Source organism: Phyllostomus discolor, chromosome 2, assembly GCF_004126475.2.
Source record: "Phyllostomus discolor isolate MPI-MPIP mPhyDis1 chromosome 2, mPhyDis1.pri.v3, whole genome shotgun sequence".
In the NCBI taxonomy this organism is placed as follows: Eukaryota; Metazoa; Chordata; class Mammalia; order Chiroptera; family Phyllostomidae; genus Phyllostomus; species Phyllostomus discolor.
Genome location: NC_040904.2, coordinates 196,757,298 through 196,769,981, shown reverse-complemented (window position 1 = coordinate 196,769,981; position 12,684 = coordinate 196,757,298). Strand labels below are relative to the sequence as shown.

Here is a 12,684-nt window from a genome sequence, read left to right as displayed (position 1 = left end):
CAATGTATCATCTCTAACTCGGACAACCATTCCAGCCTCCTAATTGGGCTTCCTACAATATTTCCATTCTTGCCTCTCTTCTAGTCTGTTCCTTATGTGATTTTTTTCTTTATAAAATTTTAACATTTTCTTAAAATATATATATATTAGAGCATGTCACTCCCCTCCCTAAAATCCTTTCAGTGATTCCCATTGCATTCAAGTTCAAGCTACTTACCAAGATCTGTAAGCAGGACGGCCATATATCCTTGTCTGCTTTTGACAGTCCTGGTTATTGTCTTGGCATAATATTATTAATAGAACTTCCTTTCACTGGCAAGATGATCTGGTTTGGACAGTGAATCATGGCCCAGCATATAAGGTGTGATGTGATTTGGTGTCTGGCAATGAGCCAAGACATTGCATTCTCACTCATGGACCACGTTCTGGCCATACTTGCCTCCTTTCAGTTTCTAGTTTAGTGGGTGAGGTTATTCCTACTCAGGGCTCTTGCTAATGCCATTTCCCAGAATGTTCTTCCTTCATTTTGATCACAGCTAGTTCTTTATCCTTCCATCCTGGGTTTAATGTGAGCTCCTCAGAGAGCTGTTCTTTGACTGTCCTTTCCTCTTTAACTCCCCTTGTTTGTTTCCTTCTTGGCAGTTAATATAATGTGCATATTTGTTTGTTTACTCGTCCATTCTTAGTTTCCTTTACTGCAATATATGCTAGGCGAGGGCAGGGATCGTATCTTTTTCACACCTATCGTTGTTCTTCACTTGAAGGCCCTCAGTAAATGTGTGTTGAATGAATGAATGAATGAGACTAATTGATTTGTGGTTAAGAATTCTGTCTCTGCCACTATGTGCTCTTAGACAAATTAGTTGAGCCTTGGTTTCTCTTCTGGAAAATGTGAATAATAATTAAATAAGGTCGGTGTGATGATTAAATGAGTTCCCGCAAAATAAATGGAAAGTACTTAATTAGTTTTAGCTGCATGCTGAGTAGAGGGCCTTCAATTTAAACTTATTTATATAAGTTTAAGTCCGTACTACTTACAAGTAAGCTTTTAATCAAATCAATGAAAGTAGATTTTGTTCATGAAATATAAACTACTGGGTTGCTTTCTCCACTAGGCAGTAAGCTCCATGAAGGCAGGGATTTTTATCTGTTTATTGTTATTCCACTAAAATAATATGTTGAAAGAATGATAGAAAATTGACCAATAATTTTTGGTTTGGGAAAACTCCAGTTATATTTGTTTTTTCTTTTTGTGGTAGATGTCCAATCTACAGGTTGCTATTAAATTTTATATGAATGTACATTTTAAAGATAAAACACCTTAGACATCTAATATAATTAAGTACAAATGATAGAATGACTTTTGGTTTTGTTTTTCCTATGTTATTTGTTCTCTGGTAGGAGGCCGATTTAATAAACATCTCTATAAATTTATTTCTTAAAGGTCCAAATAGCATTATTTAAAGAATATTTTTAAAGGGAATGATCAGAGGCTTTGAGGTCTTTTGGACAAAGATGAATTGGTTAAGTGATAGTTAAGTGGTGCTAGTAACAAAGCATCTGTGTTACACTAATTTCTTCAGGTTGGGGGATGGTTACCTTCAAAATTTAAGAGGCTCTCATAAGTCTGTAGAGTTAGAGGCAAAGCTTCTTAGACGTCTATAGAATATATCTTTTAACAAAACGCATTATAAAAATAATAATAGAAAGCTTCTTCATAGAAGCCTCTAGTTTTTCCCATCTTAAAATCATCCTGTTCTACTGAATACAGCATATTTTTGAGTCTTGTGAACCATTTAATTATCATCTATTCTTTAGTTGTAAAGAACCCTCCTTAAGTGTCTCCTGACATGGCTTTCTCAGTCCTTCTCTTTTGAGCAGCTTCCTTCATGTGAGGACTGTCCTTCACTGAATGAAGTTCATTGTTAAGGGCACTTTTGTTGCTGAAATGTTTGTTTTCCCCGCCTTGGCTTGGTATTTCCTTCACTTTATAGGCCACTGTTTCTGACCTCTCTTTCCCAGCTTTCAGGAACTTGTGGGTCTTAAATGATGTTCATTGAAATTTGACAGATCTTTCATTAAAAAAATGGCCTTCTATTGAGTACTTCTATGTGCTTTTCAACATGCTATGCTATGTAAATTACCTATTTTAACCCTCATAACAACCCTAACAAACAGATGTTCTTTTTAAATGAAGAAAGTAAGCAAATTGCCAAAAGTAATCCGCTACTAAATAGCAAAGCCAGACTTGAACTCAGGTCTCTCTCAGCCCTTGTCCTTAGTGGGTTGTTCAGAGATTGATTAAAATTGTTTTTTGAAATCCCTACCATGCTGGATAGAGTATCGTGTGTGTCTTTCATTTCAGAATTCTTTCAGTTGGCCCAGGAAACCAAAGAAATTCTAGTTTTTCATCTTCTAAAGATGAAAATGAAAGTAAATATTGGTCACTTAGGATATATTATGATTACTCGTTAAAGTTATTGCAGGGGTTGGAGACTTGAGATAAAGGATTGGTTTCAGTCATGTTTATTACAACTTTACATTGATTATTCACAATATCACTAGGTTTGAGGGTATACAAAGGTAATGATACTTTTATTGGGCAAATATTTTTATTTTTATTTTATGTTTATAAAATAACAATGTTAACAACTCAAATTGTTAATATGGGGACTTTGCCCCTCTGCTTTTACTTCATAGTTTCACACTCATTTCTGCATATTTATCAAAGCTCTTTGACCTTAGCAGCTGCTTTGCTTTTGCTTAATATGAAGTGATTTTTAATGCCCTTCACGAAGGCAGGGAGCCCTGCAGGGCTCCCTGTCTGCCCTTAATGTCCATTTGGTCTTTGTAATTCTTTGTATCATAGTGTGGTTAAGTAATGCCCTAAGGTCAGGAAGCCCAGTCTGGACAGCTGGTAATTAAGTCCCTTACTTCTCTTTGACACTGGAGATATAAAGCCTGACCTGGGGAACAAGGCCATCTGTTTTGTGCTTCATTGCCTCAGATGTTCATACATCTAAGATGATTTTATTTGCGTTGATTTTTGCTTAGCTCTTAACTCAAGTGATGAGAGCTGGTAAAGCTAGTTTGTTCATATATCAGAGGACCTGAGTTTTTTAAAGTTGATCTGGTTCCTATTTGTCGGTTTTCTGGGAATTATTGAGAAAAATATGATATGCTTTATAATCTGGAATCCTATTCCTAGTTCTAAAACTTCCAAATCGATGCCCTGACTGGTGTGGCTCAGTTGGTTGGGCATGGTCCCACAAAGCAAAAGGTCACTGGTGTGATTCATGGTCAGGGCACGTGCCTGGATTGCAGGTTCAGTGTCCCACTGAGGGCACTTACGAGAACAACTGGTTGATGTTTCTCTCTCACACTGATGTTTCCCTCCTGCATTGATGTTTCTCTCCCTCTCTTTCCCCCTTCTTTCCCCTCTCTCTAAAAATAAATAGGTAAAATCTTTAAATTTTTTTTAAAAAATCCAAATTGAATAAAGCATTTGGTTATTGTGCCCAGAAACTAGAGTATAGGAGGGTTTGGTGAGTTTTATGTTAGAATAGACTGAAGTTATGTAGTTGATGTTCAGGAAACTCTGTTGCCTAACAGTTTCACACTCTAACTCCCCTCATCCCTTTTATTTTAAAATCCCAGCTTTTTCAGTGTGAAAAAGCGTATTCTGGATCTAATTCTTGAAGTACCAGTCCTGTGGTCTTGCATCCTCGCTAATTTAGTCAAGGAGGTGTTGGTGAATTTAGATGCTTCTCTCCCAAAATAGCTTTACTTCTCTCTCCTAAGTGTCATCACACTTTCCCACATTATCCTTGATGTTAACATTTAGAAAAATAACCAGGCATATGTTGTAACCATCCTTTTTATTTTTTAAAAATGTTTTCTCCTTTCAGTGGCACCAGTTCTAGAAATGGTTGAGGTTCATGAAGAGCTGAGAAGTTAAAAATTCTGTGTGTCATTCCTGTGTGAACATCTGGCACTGGGACCATACATAGCATATTACTTTCAGGGGATGGTGGCCCAAGAGGTGAGGGAATGAGACTGGAGCCAGGGCTGCCACGTGTAGTTATGAAGGCCATGAGTTGCAAGCAGGGCCTTTGGTGGTGGATTGGCCTGGAGTAGAGGGTACCATGCCCTTTTCCATTTTCAAAAAGGTGCCATGAAAACCAGTGATTGCCCTGGTAGTGCTCGCTCAGAATATGTAACTTTCTGAGTCTGAGGGATAATTTCCAAGATAGCTGGATATTAACTCTCTTAATCCCTCTGGTTTTTATTAAATATCTTTCTTTTGCTCTTTTAATTAAATTTCTGTTTTATTCTTACATGCTATTCATAAATTTTTAGTAGATATTATGGGCCATTTATTTATCCACAGCTGCCTATGCCATCCATTAGTTTTGGAAAAAGGAGTTTTGCCTGGTAGTGCGACAGGGGCCTCCAATTAGAGGCAGCGATCTCACTGATCAGCACAGTGTGGATTTGACTGGTCTCTGTTGAATGTGTCTTAAATAAACAAGTTTCCTTTTTGGCAATGGTGGCAGACATGTGGAATGCAGAGTCTAGCAAAAGCTGTGTCAAACGGGGCCCTTAATCTACTAGCAGCTAATGTCTACCGTTGCTGTCATGACTGAGGAAATACCTTCCAACTGGAAAATAAAAGTCATCCTGCTGCCAAGGGACAAACATATTCATCACTTATTTTAGAAAAAAAAAAGGCCAGTGCTTATTGCTTTGTTGAACAAGGAGCTCCTGTCTAAAGTATATTAATCATTAACCTGGTCAAAAATACTATAGATGTTTAACTGTTATGCTTTGAATACATTTACAATAGAGGAAGTTATTCCTGATCTATAAATATATTGTTCTGCATGATGGAGAAATCTAATCACTTTCAAAAGTGTTAAGTAGCTTATTTCTCTTATAAGTGTGAGTGCTGATAGAAGCAAGCTGTTGGGAGGTGGAATTTGGCCAAGTCCCATTTCATTTCTGGAGATGTTTTGTGTGGTTTTCTGGAATGGAGCTTATATAACTTACAAATTCTTATTTTATATTACAGTAATTCATTGTAAAAGTAGTTGTTTTAGTTACTGGTTGAAGTAGATGGTTCCTTTGGGCTAATGCGGCTGGTGGACAAAGTTAGTCCCAGCTACTAAGGTAGAAGAAGTTAAGGGTTTTTTTCTGCCCATTTGTTGAGCAAGAGGATTTGACTTGTCTAAAATATTCAGTGAATCTCTGAAGGAAAGCAGTTGGAAATAAAGTAAAGGAAGATAAAGCCTGGTAGAGAGTCTGTTTTACTCAACTTTTGCTTTAAATGTTTTAATTAAACCTATTGTTTTTAAGGAACTATCTTTGTTTTTGCATCCTCAGGGATTGTGGAACAGATTCCACTATTGTTTTACTTATATCTTGAGGTCTACCCTCCAGGGATTGTGAAATCTAGACAAATACCACTCTCCTACTCCACCCTTTCTAAGTCTTTGGAATGATAGGGTGGGGTCCTGTTGACCTGTCTTAAAAGGGTATAAATAGTCTTCTAGGGAAAATTTGATTAAAAAGAATATGTGAAGAAATAATTTTTTATTTGTAAAATGTGTAAATGTTGGTGAAATAATGGGAAGGTTGAATAGAGGGAAGGGAGAGTTCAAGGTCCATAATTAAAATGTTCTGTTGATTCTGTGTACCAAACATATTGTAAAAAGCTGTAGGTGCAATATCTACCATATTTTGCTATGTATAATGCACACTGTTTTGCCCACATTTTTGAGGGGAAACTAAGGATCCACATTATGCTTGGGGAGTACTAATTCCGTATCTATATAAATGTTTTTAATTATTTTATTTATGCTTATGCACTAAAAATGTAATTCTAGAAAGCAATAACTATATCCATATGTCAAATAATACCCTGGAATACGATAATCGGTTTTGTTTCTAAATATAAATAAATAAGTAATTGAATGAAAAAATTAAAATGAAAGTTTTTTTCCTGAAAGTTTGGGGCAAAAACATGGGTCACATTATACATGGGAGCACATTATATATGGAAAAATATGGTAATTAAAGTTTAACAAACCATTTAACAGATAAAAGGAGAAATGGGTGAAAGGGTCAAAATGTAAACAGAAAAAATAAATACGATACGTTAATGAGCAACATCAGAAAGTGGCTTACTATTGCCTCCTCCCCACAAAAATCTTTCAAAGAAGAAAAGCAACCTTAATTTGGATGTAAACTGTATATATACTGAAACTAAACAATGGTGACAACAAAGCCAGACTTCAAATTCTAAAGGTTTTCTGCCAGTTGATACACAGTTTACACCTACATGGAGTAGTCCTCAATTTAACAAGTTATCTGTAATCCTAAATATGAGAAAATTTAGAAGGTAAAAAAATTACTCTTATAAAGTTTTCCTGAGGGTCTTCTCAGAAGTTTTCATCTGTATCTCAGTAACTAGAGTTAGGTGGGTCCTATGGCCATTCACAGCTGAACAGGAATCTAAAGAGAAAGCATTTTTTAAGCTGGGCATATTGTCCTTCCCTCCCTGAAAACAGAAGCAAAAGCAACCTAGAAAAACATCGTCACATTCATTGTTAGGAGATTGCCATTGGTTTTCTTCAGAAACGTTATTTTTCTGCCCCAATCACACTTAGATTTCCCTCTTATATACTATTCTGGACAGTTTCATTTTTATTTAATTAATGAATAAAAAATGTCCAATAAGATGAAAACTTTCTGCAAGAAAATTGCTTTCTTCAAATTACTTTGACACCGATGAAATGCATTGTTCTTTGGCTTTATTTTTAATGATGAAAAATCTGAGGAAAATGAGGCTACCTCAAGGAAACTAAGTCAGGAGGGAAGGCTTAGATCCAGTGTTCTCAGGTCATCAAATCTGCACCACCCTCCACATGCCTCACCTAGCATGCTTTGGTTGTTGGGAAACGATTACTGGAAGTCGGCAAAGGGATTCTTCCAGAATAAAATTAGTTAAGATTTCCTGGGGACTTTTAAAATAAATAGATTGTGTTCCTATTGCAGTATTGGAATAATTTAGGCTACTTAGAGTTGCAACACACTTTTTAGACATGCCCTTAGGATAATTGCTAAGTTTGGAGATCAGACTAAGAGATTTAAGAGCAATATCACACAGTCTGATTTAAAACCAAATATCTACCCCAGCTACTTGATGTTTTTTTTTTAAAATTTCTGCCTAGGTAAGTGGAATAGAAAGAAGTGGGTGCTTTTCAACTTTTAAGTCTACAAGGGGACACAGTTTTGTAAATTATGTTGTTTTAGGGTATGCGGTGACTAGGGAAAGAAGGTTTTATCAGCTTATATGTGTAAATATATTGTTTTTCCTCCTCTGAACTATGATAGGATTTCCGGGATGCTGTAGCCCATGCTTCCAGACAACTTGGGAAACCAGTGATTGAGGACCGGATCCTCAATCAGATCCTGTACTACTTGCCTCAGCTGTATGAGTTGAACCGGGATCTCTTGAAGGAACTGGAGGAAAGAATGTTGAACTGGTAAACATGGACTAATCAACTTCCCCAAGGTTTCCAATTTTAGATGAAGCCATAATGAAGAAGGGCCCATAATCAGCCAGTTTAACTTTTTATAGGTAACCTTTGGTAATCAAGATTTTTGAGATTGAACAATGAAGAAAAACAAAAGAAAAAAAGATTTTTGAGATAGAGGGAGTTTAACTGATATTTTCACATTGGAAAAAAAATTTGTGTTTTATCTATCTTTTCTGGAGCTTCAAGTCATGAAGCTCCCTTTGCATTTTGGGAAAGAGGCCATTTCCTGAGATAATTTGATGATTTGATTGGTTGGTTTAGAAAATTTACATATCTGAAATCATTGTAGATGCCGCAGATTTCAGAACAGGTACAGGATACCAGAAAGCTAGCAGCTTCCATGGGGTGTAGCGAGTAAGTAGAAACTTTGGCGACAGCTTTAGAAAGATGTGGAAAGTTTGGTCTAGGGGACTGAATTTATTGCTGAAGTCCATAAGGAAGCCAAAATGATTTGAGTAACAAAACAGTATCACATGCTTTCATAATCATAATTTCCCTCTAAATTGTCTTTGTATATAATCCAGAAAAATATCACTACCTGTTTTGGAAATATCGTGCCTCTGCTTGTTGAGAAAATATGCTACATGAGCAATTAATACCTAGCTGCAGTTTAAGTATAGAATAATACAGACTTAAGGACTGAGGAATGCCTAAACAAAATGTATTTCTAAGTAGCTCCTGTACATACTTCATCATTCTTATAAAAATTTTCTTAAAAATAATCTGCGGTGACTTAAGATGCGCATACTTATGCAACTGAGTGGAGGCTTAAATATAGTTTTTGCTTGCACTGAAGTTTTGCTTGCATTTAGATCTATAGATGTTCCATGTTAAAATATTAAGCATACCTAAGAGACAGGCTAACTTAAGGGACAGCTAAAACAGTAATTATGGTGAATGGTATATTTATTACTAACAAAAGTATTCTAATCCTTAGATAATATATTTTCTACTTAATAAAATACTTTGAGGAATCTTTTAATCAAGACATATTCTTTGGTTTTAGTAGACTTTCCGAAGTAACATTTATTTTAAAATTGGCTTTTAATAACAAAATCTTTCATTTCTGTGTTCAACAAATTTTGAATACCTAGTGTGTGCTAGTCAGCACTCTAAGAATGCTATGCTATGCATATCATAGCACACAAAACATGCAAGGCTTGTTTTGCTCTTATGGAGCAGACATTTCGGTGGGGGGAAGCAGCAGACAAATCTACAAAAAAAATTAGAAGCAGTTTCTGATCTGCATATACATAAAATAGAAACACGTATTAGTGAATGCAGATTGGGTGGCCAAAGAAGGCCACCTAAAGAAGGCAGAGCATTGAAACTGACATCTGAACAAAAAGGAGCCACCAGCCTGGGATCCATATATTATCAGGCATGTGGGACCATTGGTAAAAGATTTTAAAAGTGATTATGGACTCCGTAAGTCAAAAGACTATGAAGAAGGCCAGTGTGGTTGGGGAGTAATGACAGGGAGGAAGAGAATTGTGAGAAGGGTCAGAAAAATAGGAGCAGTGGCTCCTGTGGGGCTCCATAAAGCCAGATAAGGAGTTTGTTTCTCTGCTAAGTGCCAATGAGGCCTATAATGTATGTTTTTAGACTTTGTGGCTGGACAGAAGAATGAAATGGTAGAAGCAGGAGACCTTCTTGCTGGCCGAGCCCAGGCAAGGTGTGATGGTGGCAGTGGAAATGGAGAAGAGCAGGCATTTGAGGAAGTATCTCACAAGAATAGAAAAAAGATAAGCCGATGGCTTTGAATATGGCACTCTGCTCATTGGATATGTTTTGTGCACATAAGTGACTCTTTTTGTATTTTTGTGTCTCTCTTCTCTAGGACAGAACAACAGAGGCTTGCTGATATCTTTGTAAAGAAGGGGCCATATCTAAAAATGTATTCCACATACATCAAAGAATTTGATAAGAATATAGCTTTGCTGGATGAGCAGTGCAAGAAAAACCCAGGGTTCACTGCTGTTGTTAGAGAATTTGAGGTATTTCTCCTACCATCTAGTGTTGAGCTTCCGTTTGCTTGCTTTTAGAGTTTTAATCATTTGCAGTCATTGAAAATAAACCTTGCAGACAAAAAAGGTATTAAAATGTAATCCCTTCAAAATCAAAGAGGGAATTGAACAGATTGAATAGTGAGAACTCAAACAGTGTCTACAAGACTCAGTTTTGGAAATCTATCATTGTACTTTGGAGTATTTTAATGGGTCCCTTTTTTTAATTTGTGGTAAAATACACAATAAGAGTTAACCATCTTAACCATTTTTAAGTGTACGTGCAGTCGTGTTAAGTACGTTCACTTTGTTATGCAGCCAACCTCCAGAACTGTTGTCATTGTGGACAACTGAAGCCACACGCTTTTGACAACAACTGACCCCTCGTTGTCTGCTCCCCACAGCCCCTGGCACCCTCCTCTGCTTTCTGTCTCCATGAGGTTGACCACTCCAGGGAACGTTCCTTATTTTTAACTTAACCTTTCCCTTTCTTCTCTTTCTTTTTTAAATTCGTTTTATTTATTTTTTTTATGGGGGGGTGGGGCAAGAGAGAGAAAGAGAGAGAGAAACATGGATTTGTTGTTCCTCTTAATTTTGCATTCATTGGTTGCTGCTTATATGTGACCTGGCCCAAGATCAAACCTGCAACCTTCGTGTATCTAACCAACTGAGCTGCTTGACCAGGGCCTTCCCTTTATTCGTCCAACAATTAATCTACAGCCATGGATGGGAAATATAACTTGTTTCCCTTCAGATAAATGAATAACACAGTTTTAGTGTCAACATTAAGAAAAACGAATAATACGTTTATTGCCAAAGCTTTGCGCTTTGACTCAAAGCTGTGAGGGTACAAGCCTGATTTGATTGGTGATAAAATGATACAAAGTATCTTTTTAAAAAATCAGTTTTTAACTAAAATTTTACTTAAGTCTCCTCCCCTAATTTTGGGTAAAATTCCTATATATCTTAGTGATTATTTCTCTGTTTTGAAACTAAAAATTTTGTGAATTCCAGTCACACAAAACTAGAAAATTAGATATTGCTGATTTCTAATTTGTACATCAGGCAAGAGAATAACCAGATCATGTGTTAATTTTTAGTCTGTAAAATAATTACCAAAAACAGTTTGCCAGAAAGCAATTCAAAAGAAAACCAAGCATTCCCTTTTCTTTCTCACGTCTAATTTACTCTGCAGATTTCAAACAGCATTGTGAGACAGTGCAGTTTTTTAAAAAAATGGGCTGTGTAGAAATGAATTAAATTTATTTTAAATTAATAGTATATGCTTTTTGAAAAAAAACAACAACAAATAATTAAACTTTAAAATTGTTCCTTATCCTCTTTTCCTATACCTCTCTCCTGATGCTATTAAGAAAGGAAGTGTAGCCCTGGCTGGCGTAGCTCAGTGGATTGAGCGCGGGCTGGGAACCAAAGTGTCCCAGGTTCGATTCCCAGCCAGGGTACATTCTTGGGTTGCAGGCCATAACCCCCAGCAACCGCACATTGATGTCTGTCTGTCTCTCTCTCTCTATCTCCCTCCCTTCCCTCTCTAAAAAATAAATAAATAAAATATTAAAAAAAAAAAAAAAAAGAAAGGAAGTGTGATGTATATATTTATGGAATTGACAATTGACCCAGGTTTTCATCAGGTCAAACGAGTTGTTCTGTTGCCTTGGCAGCAAAAGAAAACATAAGACAGGCGAAAGTTAGCTGTCTGCTGTCTGGTTAATGATGCTTGCGTGATAGATGCTTTCTTAACATGCACTATCATTATGATTTCATTATTATTTTGTGTACCAGACCCTGGAGGTGCATATTTAGAAACGGAGAAAACAGTCTGAACAAATGTGGAAAAATTCTTCCCCACCCACTTGAACTATATAAGAAGCACAGGATATCTTTGAATGAGGGACATTTTCAGTTGGCCATTTTGACACCACCTCACAGTAAATACCCGTGTTGGAGAATGGAGGCGGGGCTTAGGAATGAGCAGACGTGTCTGTTGTACATACTGAGGAAATGAGCTTTAAAGGCAGAATCTAATGGCCTTGGGGTCAAGTCAGAATGGTTCTGTATCAAATGTTTTTATAGCCACTGTGATTTGGGGGCTCTTTTATAGCTCATCATCTGAGAAAGGGTTTTATATTCTGCAGGTCTATTAGAGAAAGGATGTTTAGCAAGGCTGCTTTTTAGGTTATCTGTAATTTCTATAATGTCTCCACTACCACACATTGTTACTGGGATTATATTGATAGTCTGTGACTATTATTTGAATCCAATTCCCAATCGAAATAAAGGTGGCTTTATTTCGGCCACCTTAGTTGGGGGCCCTGCATTTTCTTCTTGGTTGAGGGGTCTGTGTATGTTTATGAATGCATTGGCAAAGGCTCTCCTAAGTGCTAGCCTCTGAGTAGCATGGGCTCTAATTGGCCTAGGGTGCAGACTGCAGCCGCCACCCTCTGCGATGGGGCTGTGAACAAGTTTTCCCAATGAGTCAGTGATCTGAAAGATTTACCTGTGGGGGAGGGTGAGCTGTGTGGTGAATTGGCTATGGTTTCAGTCTCAGCATTGCAGCAGCTGTCAAGAGTTTCTCCATGAACCCCCCTCCAGAGCTGCTGGCTATTTAAAATTTGACTTCCTGGGCACCTGAACTGGGTCCTCTGCTCCTTAGAACAATGCTTGTGTTTACTTTGGATGCCTTTTCCTTTCAGATGAGCCCCCGCTGTGCTAATCTGGCCCTCAAGCACTACCTGCTCAAGCCAGTTCAGAGGATCCCCCAGTACAGGCTGCTGCTAACAGGTGGGCATCTCTCGCAGTTTGCCTCTCTTTCTGTCACTCCAGTAACCCCTTTAACTACTGTATGGATTTATAGATTGCTTAGAACCTTGCATGTACATTGCCTGAACCTAACTTCTTTTAGTTCTCTGGTCATCCGTGTGCGCATTCTCTGCTTTGGGCATTTATACATCTCAATTATTTTGCTCAGAACCTTTCTTTTACAATCCCAGCCCCACAACCCTGCATCATTTTACCTGATTAATGTTATTACCCTAAGAAGGCACTTTCCCAGCCACTCA

General features: G+C 37.2%; 1 protein-coding gene across 3 annotated transcripts in view; it reads left to right on the top strand.

Moving 5' to 3' along the window:
- Window positions 1–12,684, top strand: part of FGD6 (FYVE, RhoGEF and PH domain containing 6) — a 112,503-nt gene that overhangs the window by 58,919 nt on the left and 40,900 nt on the right. For all 3 annotated transcript variants that reach the window (XR_004901672.1, XM_028532628.2, XM_036019426.1), the window contains exons 6-8: window positions 7,396–7,547; window positions 9,442–9,598; window positions 12,319–12,406. Coding sequence is in view for 2 of the 3 variants with exons in the window: in XM_028532628.2 (XP_028388429.1) it covers window positions 7,396–7,547; window positions 9,442–9,598; window positions 12,319–12,406 (397 nt within the window). In the remaining variant the exon portion in view is untranslated. The remainder of the gene's footprint in view (window positions 1–7,395; window positions 7,548–9,441; window positions 9,599–12,318; window positions 12,407–12,684) is intronic.